At 35.3% G+C, this 9,175-nt stretch overlaps 1 protein-coding gene across 8 annotated transcripts in view; it reads right to left on the bottom strand.

Annotated features, from left to right (window-relative positions):
- Positions 1–9,175, bottom strand: part of LOC113412973 (WASH complex subunit 2C-like) — a 39,966-nt gene that overhangs the window by 18,558 nt on the left and 12,233 nt on the right. For 6 of the 8 annotated variants that reach the window (XM_087967334.1, XM_087967335.1, XM_087967338.1 and 3 more), the window contains exons 9-16: positions 8,493–8,574; positions 7,272–7,328; positions 6,636–6,742; positions 5,340–5,409; positions 4,029–4,085; positions 1,753–1,911; positions 1,296–1,375; positions 750–842 (exon numbers count right to left, since the gene is read on the bottom strand). In XM_087967334.1, the coding sequence (XP_087823460.1) occupies positions 750–842; positions 1,296–1,375; positions 1,753–1,911; positions 4,029–4,085; positions 5,340–5,409; positions 6,636–6,742; positions 7,272–7,328; positions 8,493–8,574 (705 nt within the window). The remainder of the gene's footprint in view (positions 1–749; positions 843–1,295; positions 1,376–1,752; positions 1,912–4,028; positions 4,086–5,339; positions 5,410–6,635; positions 6,743–7,271; positions 7,329–8,492; positions 8,575–9,175) is intronic. The other 2 variants (XM_087967336.1, XM_087967339.1) reach the window with 1 other exon arrangement.

The following is a 9,175-nucleotide window of genomic DNA, read 5'->3' as shown; positions in this document are numbered from 1 at the left end:
TGTTGCTTTTTTTCTGCACTCTTTCCAGAGTCTTTGAATCTTTTTTACAATATGGTGACTAAAATTGGATGCAGTATTCTAAGTATGGTCTTGCTAAGGCTTTATAAAATGGTACTAATACCTCATAGGATCATGATTCTATCCCTGTTAATACAACTTAGGATTGGTTGGCTTTTTTGGATGCTGTTGCATATTGCTGGCTCATATTAAATGATTGTCCGCTAAAATTCCAAGATCCCTCTCTCAGTTATTGCTATTGAGCCAGGTTTCACCTAATCTGTATCTGTACATTTGATATTTCTTGCCTAAGTATAAAAACTTACTTTTTCATTTTGTTAGAAAGGGCCCAGTGTTCAAGTCTGTGAGATCCATCTGCATCTTGAGCCTATCTTCCTCTTCTTTCCCCTCATCTGAATCGTTTATGATGTTGAAGAGTACTGGGCCTAAAATGGAACCTTGGGGTAACCCACTGCTCCCTTCCTTCCATGTAGATGTAGTTCTGTTGGGGACTATACGTTGAATGAGTCAACTACACTGAGTTGCACATTGAGTGCAATGTAGATAGCCCATGTCTAGAAATCTTAATAATCTGAGTTCCATGGCCAGTAATCATAACAATTCATTATACTTGTGGCCTTCAGGGATCATGCTAACATTACAAAGGAGACATAGTCATTCCTAGCTACAATATTTCAATAAGGAGGTGGTACATGCAATATTTAATTGTAACTGAATGATTAAGAACTTACTTCAGAATCCTCATCATCAGAGAATAGGTTTTTCTGACTCGTGAAATGTGTTGGAGTTAAATTTTTAAACTTCTCAGCAGAAGAATGTTGACTCTTAAAAATACACAATACACATACATATTAATAAATCTGGAAGGTATCAAATGTAAGCTGGACAGTTAGGAAAACATCTTACCAGAACCTGATTGGTTACACTGGGGTCAGCAATGAGAGACAGTTAAGAGAGGGAAAAGGAGAACTTAGCGATTTGGGTGCACAATTTTCAGTTCTGGCTTTGCATTACTGCAATACACTTGATCTCAAATAAACTATGCCTTTCTCAACAAATGGCATCAAGGATAATTTTGATTTAGAAATTCAACTTGTGGCAGGTCCAACATTATCTGCATTTTACTAACTGCAAAATATTTGGTGGATTTGGAAGGAGGGAGTGTTAAATTGATTCATATCTAAGTTCACTGGATGTTGAAACTGAAACAAGTCATTATAAACTAATCCTCAATGTAGCACTTTTTTAAAAAAAATCTGTACAAAAAGAAAAATTACATTTTTTGCAATGTTGACAGTGTCAGGCTTTTCCTTGAATAGATCCCCATCAACATCAAAGAAATCCATAGAAGATTTGGCTGTTTCAAAATAAGACACAAAGAATTCACTTTAGAATCAGATTTATCAGCAAGAGAGGAAGTCCATTAATAAAACAGTAATACTGGTAAAACACTCCATACATATGTATATAAAAATAATTGAGGGATCTCACACATAATTAAAATATTTATTGTGTACTATAGTTTACTGAATATTTCCACACATCATTAAATATATAAATTAAATGTAATATTCAATAAAGTCTTATTATTAACAGGAGACTACAGAAAAATAGCTCATATTTCACTATCAAGGGCACCATCACAAACTAAGATACATTGCCTAAAGAGATTCTAAGCTCTTTTAATTATGATAAAGGAGAAGGAATTAACATGTTTAAGTTTTAGAAACTTACGTATAATGCTACTACTTTTACTGGATTCAAAGTTGTCATCTTCCTCAAACAGACCAGGAGCTTCATATGGCTTGGAAGATTTATCTGTGATTGATTCTGGCAACTTTTTATTCTCTTCCTCCAGTGGAACTGAAGAAGGACTAAATACATCATTTATACCTATGAACAGGGTTTGAAAATAGTCATCTAATACCTAGAGATGGAGTTCTACAAATTGTTTAGTTTAAAAAACATTTTCAAACTCATTGGAACAAACCAACTTTGCCTTATAAATCATTAGGCATAAAATTCACTGTTCAATTTCCAAATATACCGATACTTCACTTCTTTATCAATGAACAGTACCATTTTATCTAGAAGTCATCTTATTCTTTAACAATATTTCTAGGAAGAGGTTTCTAAAGCAAAACAGTTCTCCCCAAAGTAACAATGACAAAACTTGAAAATGTTTATTCAGATCTATAGCACTGTTAAACCAAGAGTATTTTAATCCCACTGTTGGCCAGCAGGAAGTATTTAGAGTAACAGAACATGATTTTAAATCCAAAACAGGTATTCTTCTCCAAGTATAAATAATAAATCCTGGTAGAATGCTTTCAGTGTGCTTTATGCTTCCTTGTTACCTAATATGCAATACTATTTTGCTAGCTTATGAGGCACTGTTGAAAGCGAGCCTCCCTTAAACCATTAATTTAAGATAGGAATCTTTTCAAATTGGGGATTTATAACCATGTTGCTTAGCCTTTATATACTGCAGCAGCTATGATATAAAAGATGTACACCATGATAGTTTTTGGTTTCTTCATTCCTTCCCTCTGCCTTATTGTTATAACAGAAGAGCAGAATAATAGAGTTGGAAAGGACCTTGGAGATAGACCTTGTTAGCAACCACAATTGAGACCAGCAACTCAGTCATTAAACGAAGCAGGTGCTAAATAAAACATCGCATGGCCATTTTTGTTCTTATGATCTTATTTCAGCTTCCCGTTGCTTTTCAGTTCTGCAAAGGAGGATGTAAATGCGGGCATTTGTCATAATGTTACTTTTTCATCCTTGTAATAACTATGAATGGTTGCATTCTGAGGCAGTCGCTAATTTAAAGTCACGACATCACTGAAAAAAAGTGAGTTACTGACCATTTTTCACACGACCGTTGCAAGCACCCCCACGGTCATGTGATCTAAATTCAGCCGCTTGGCAACTGACTCATATTTATGGTGGTTGCAGTGTCCCAGGGTTATGTGGTCCTCTTTTGTGACCTTCTGACAAGCAAAGTTAATGGGGAAGCCAGATTCATTTAACAACTGCAGCGATTCACTTAACAACCGTGGCAGGAAGGGTCGTAAAATGGAGCAAAATCCACTTAACAAATATCTCACATAGCAACAAACATTTTGGGCTCAATTGTGGTCATAAGTCAAGGACTATCTGTGGTTTGTTAAGTATGTTTAACCAAGGCATTTGATAGAATTTTGCCTGAAATGGTTGCTGCTCCGCCTTGCTGGTGTGGACAGAAAAAGATAATTTGGAAAAATCAGCCAAGCATGGTCCTTTGAAAAGTTGCGTTGCTGACATCCTTCTAGTTCTCAGAGTGGAGAAAGTGCAAGAGAAGCTTAATGATATTAACCATTACAGAATACTTAAGAGAAGGAACAGGAAGTAACAGAAACTTGGGGGAAAAATGACCATATAATGCTGATTTTTCTGTTAAGAGAAACTAAAACTGAGTGAATTCAAATATGTATCCTAGACTCTAAAAATCTAATGTTAAAAATATTGAGTAACAATAAATATAATTTCATAACAGGAAAAGTTAATAGGAAAAGACACACTTTCCTTAAAAAGATAATAGAAGAGGAAATGTTAACAAATATTAAATGTTAATAATTCCAATGAGGAAAAAATAAAGGATAGGAGTGTAGCCTCCTTCCAAAAAAAGCCAGTTTTTAAAAAGAGAAATATGAGTTAGAAATGTTGATATGGTTACAAAAAAGTAAAAGCAGGAACAAAGGCACAATTCCTAAATTTCAGACAATAACATTCCCATTTTATTATGTGTTAATATACACATGTAATATAGACTTCATCTATATTAGCCCAGGAGAGCAATAAGATCTAAATGGTTGGAGAATTAATTGCAGTAACTATATATGCCAGAACATTTCCAGATGAAAGCCATTCAATCTCCAGAAATGTTGCAAACATGCAAGGGCTGTTAAGTAAGTTAAGATAAAAAATTTACAGATCATTGGTCAATTTTTTTTAACTATCCATACCTGGAAAGAGAGAAACTGCTCCAGGAGGAACTTTCTTTACTGCTTTTAATGATGGTTCTAAAAAGCATAGAAAAGGGATCAAATTGAAACTATCCTAAAGTCAACTTCCTTTTCTGGAACTATGTGTCAGAGTATATTCATGAACTGGAATAGAGCATGGTAACAAGGTCAGCCAATGAATAGGCATAGTAACTAAGTCAGCCAATGAGGACTGTTTGGAAACTGAAACTAGAAGTATCCTAGACATGGCTCTATATTAAGCTCTGCAGCACTGAAGCTATGTTAAGCTCTGAGTCTGTCTATTGAAAATGAAACTGCTTCTCTCCTCTGCTTGCTTGCTAAACTAAAGTGAAACTGATGTCTGTTTCTCAGCTCCTGAGTTGCTGTTCTGCTCTGAACCTGTTAACATGTCTGCTTCTGTCTGAGTTTGTGTTTATAAAGAAGTTAAATGAAGCCTCTGCCATCTGTGTTTACTTTTCTGGCGTTGAATTTATGCTGCAAAACTCTGAACACTATACCTTTAAGGATATGTCTGCCTTACTCCTGACTGTTCATGAGCACAAGGATGGCAGCTTCCATTGTTACAGATGTGACACTTTACAATATTATAGGTGTAAGATGATGACATCTAACAATGTCTGCTGGGAGTCCTTTTGCCTGAGGACTTTGATGGAGTGGATATGGTGCTATCTAATATGATGCCTATCACCTGTGGGTAAATGGAATAGAAGGGCTGAGGAAACAGTGAAGTCTCACGGTGTAGAACAGCAGCCAACCCCCGGTCTGTGGACTGGCATTGGGCCGTGGCATACCAGCAATCGGGCCACACAAACAACCAAAGCAGTATGGTATGCAGGCAGCACACAAAACCACATCCCCTCTGGTCCACGGAAAAACTTTTCTCCACAGAATTGGTCCCTGGTGGCCAAAAGATTGGGGGGAGGTCACTAATGTAGAGCATAAGGAAGATGACTCTGAGGGAATTATGAAAGATTTGTTGCCAATGCAACAGGTGGCAATGAAGTGTGTTGAAGATAAAAGTTTATGTATATCCCATGATAATAAAAGAGAATCAGTGAAAGGCTCTTTGTGGGGTAATCACATTTTATAGTTGAAAAATAAATCTGCATTCTACAGTATTCTTTACTTGGGAGGCTTAAATATATCCTCATCTAGGATCAGATCATGTTTGTATCAATATAATTTTAAATGCACTTTTTTTAAAAAAAGAACATATTTCCCAAATGAACTACAAAGTTTTCTTGTGCTAAATATTAAATCTTTAAGTTTAATAAAAAAAAATCTTACTACCATTTATTGGGATTCGTGCCTCTTTTTCCTTTGAATCTCCCTCTTTTGGCAGTTCAGCAAAAAGATCCTTCTGGTTGAAAATAGAATATATCTCATAGCAGAATGAATTTTAGATTCAGAGAACAGAATAGTATATAAATACTGCAAAAAACACTAAAATTATTTTTCATACAATTTTACATGTAAAATGTTTTGGTTTCTGTCTATTAGGCTTCTATGTATATATAGTAACAGGTACTTAGAGCTCATAAGGAAATGCAGTTTATAATGTGAAAAAAAGCAGTTAACTTCAGATTTCATCAAACTTTGGTGCGAGATCCTTCTATAATCCGAGACACTATAAAATATATGTATAATATAGACAAAAATTGTGTTTATATGTAATACAAAGCCAAGATTTTTTTTTTAAAAAGTCATGGTTGTTAAGCAAGTCATAATGGCCTAGCTTGCACACAAAGAATACCACAATGTTGCTTATCATTAGTTACTTCCTGACTTATGACTTTCATTTAGCACATTCACCACTACACCAAACTGACTTGCCTAGATCTTGTGGACCTCATTAGCCCTAGGTTTCAAGAACAGGCCTGCCCTCTTTAGCTGTTCTGAACCATCATATTTGGTAAAACTGTCTAAAGTAATAGGCAAAATATTCTTTCTGCATAACATCCTCTACCCAATTCACACTCCTTCAGTTATATTACCCGATTTCTGATCAAGGTAATAACTCTGTGAGAAACATGCTAATTCTTTCCTGCTTAACTTTGTTCAGAACAGGATTGTAATATTTTGAGGGGTAGAAGACTCTCCCTATGTAACCCAAATCTAAAATAAAAGACTGTAGTACAATTGAATGAAACACACATTATATTCTTTTGACACAACCATATAGCATAAAAGAGCAGAGGTTCCATCAAGCTTTTTTGTCTAGTTCTAAGGACATACAATTATTTAGATATGAAGTGGGGGGAAAGGGGCCCTAGAGGGTATAAGTGTGCTCCTCTCAACCCCTCTTGAAAGAAGCCATGTCCATTTCCAGGCTTACATGTTAGCTATACTATTCCAGGAAGATACATGCCTGAATTAAGTAGACTTAAATTGTCAAAAATGACAAATTAGGCTGCAGTGCAGTGATTACTACCGCAGATTATCCTATAATCTTTTTTGGGGCTTGGATGCATCTGCCTCTTCATGGAGATCCATGCACCTAGGTTCAAAGTAGTTTCCTTCCTTGCATCCAAATAGCTGGATGTCCTTAGCTAGTTTCATAAAGGAATATATAAACCATATATTAACCTCATCATCATCGAAGAGTCCGGTCCCACCACTGAAGAGTCCATCTTTAGAACCAAAGGGTGAGAAATCTTCATCAGTTAGCTTGGGAGGTTTAAAGATATCCTCATCTAGAATAAGACAAATGTTTTCATCAAAGGAGCTAAAAAAAGATAGCTATGAGGTTCTCAGATAGATAGTAAGATAGTATGATTAGGAGCAAAGTTTTCCATTGACTGCACCTACTAACCATTCCACAGAAGGTTAGGGCAAAGGAGCCACAGAAGCTTTGTTTGTACAATCTCCTGGACAATTTTTGGGGATTCAAAACTCAAATTTCTTTCTATCCAGTCAATTGAGAGTGTAAAAATGTCAACATTTTTTTGTTGTTTTTCAGCTTCTAGTACAATTTCCATAGCATTTAAAATGTACTGAAAAGGGGTTTATATAAGAGAAAAGACCTTAAGGCCAACAAAATAGCTAAAATATATGGTAATAAAAAAGCATGCGAGCTTCTCACACAACTTTTCCATACGACCTTTTTCTGAATATAAATAAATAGCCATCCTCCAACCTCCTAAATGAGGTTGCTCTCATGTCTTTCTCTTCTCATAGGAAATGCAGCTCCTAAGGACAACCCACCACTACCCCTCAACTTACCATCTGAGTCAGCATTAACATCTTCCTTAATAGTGACCGTAGTCTTATTTTTCGTATCTGTTCAGGAAGAAAATATTTATGACCATTTTTCTTCTTCTTCACGACTGCGTTACATATGAAACATTTAAAAGTGCAATAAACAGAAAAGTTGTCATCTGCCTGGATTTTCATTTTTTCTATAGGTTTAAGTTCTCTTTTTCCCCCCCACTGGCTTTGCCCCTTTAATTATGATTCCTTCCTTCCTTCCTTCCTTTTCCTTCCTTCCTTCCTTCCTTCTTTTCCTTCCCTTCCTTCGCCAAACTGCATTTTTATGGCTTTTCATGGCCACACATCACCCTATGACAACTATGGGTTATGATCACACACATTATTTGATCTTAAAATGGGCCACTGACTTAGAGCTGCAGAGCAGACTTCTCGATTCTACCCAAAATATCTTGACTTACTCTGCACACTTTCTTGAATTAGCCAGAATAACTTAGTCACATAATGACCCCAACATTTTGAATGGATTTATCCCTGGCTAGATTTAATGCTCCCCCCAAGAGCTGTTACTGAAAAGATATTCTGAAAGATCCTTTCTGACTGGATCCATGTGGTAGAGGAGTAATTGAAATGATGGAGCATGTTATTTTGTATTGTTTCATCATTTTTCAGATATTCATTAGGAATCACCATTCTTTACTAAATATCCTAATCATTCTGACTTGTTTTATTTTAAATTGTTATTTTCAAATCAATCCGATTGTATTTCTTTTAGTGGTTAAATACAAAGTTCTAGAGAATAGGTTGGGAGAGGTCTTGCCAGATTATCATTTTCTTTTTTCTTCCAGAGCCCAACTAATCTACAATTAAGTAATAAAATAACTTTTGCTAAATCTCTGTCAGGAAAAAATTTCTTTTGAGCTTGGATGTATTGGATATACTTTTAACAAAACAGAATTACATTTAACTGTGGACAAAGAATATTTTTCATAATAGAAACAGTTTATTGGAATAAATAATTTCTTGATCTAGTATATATTTTAAAGTGTAAGATACATTTAAATAATTCTCCTTGATTCCAGTGAATACTTTCCTTTGTGCATTAATTAAAAGATATTAAAAGGTAGGTTGTAATATAACAGTTTACTGAAAATAAAAATTATTTTAAAATATTAGAAAAAAAAATTCTATCATACTTTATGCAGCAAAAGAAAAAAAAGGTGTGGAATTGCTTACATAATTGTTCTTTCTGTTCTTTACTTAGCTCTTCCCTTTTGATTCGGGCTGTAAGCTCATCAGTAAACGATGTAGGTCTTTTCTTTGGAATTCCAAGTAGGGAAGTAGAAATGGGTAAGTGGGATAAAAGACACACTTTGTTATTTTTTTAGAAAAGTTTATTCATACATTACTTAAAGCCAGACATATTATAGACTAGGAAATGTTAGAAGGAAAAACACAATTTTCAAACTAATAAGAGCACATGGAAGGAACTGCGAGAGGGATATAGGAGTCTACAACTCAAAACAGTATTCCAAGTGTGGTCTTACCAAGGTATTATATAGCAGTACTAACACTTCATGTGATCTTTGAAACTATACCACTATTAATGCAGCCTAGGATTGCATTGGGTTTTTGGGTGGCTGAAGCACAGTGCTGGCTCACATTTAAGTGGTTGTCTGCTAGGACTCCTAGATCCCTCTTGAAGTTACTGCTTTTGAGCCAGGTTCCACCTATTCTATATCTGTACATTTGGTTTTTCTTGCCTAAACCTTACTTTTTTCACCATTGAATTTCATTTTGTTAAACAGGGCCCAGTGTTCAAGTCTGTTGGGATCCTTCTGAATCTTAAGCCTATCTTCTGGGGTGTTGGCTATTCCTGCCAGCTTGATGTCATCTACAAATTTGATGAATTTCGCCTC

Source organism: Notechis scutatus, chromosome 5 (assembly GCF_049901735.1).
Source record: "Notechis scutatus isolate UNSWTSFEM ecotype Mainland chromosome 5, rNotScu1.2, whole genome shotgun sequence".
Taxonomy (NCBI): Eukaryota; Metazoa; Chordata; class Lepidosauria; order Squamata; family Elapidae; genus Notechis; species Notechis scutatus.
The sequence above is the reverse complement of the archived record's forward strand: the minus strand, read 5'-3'. Positions and strand labels throughout refer to the sequence as shown.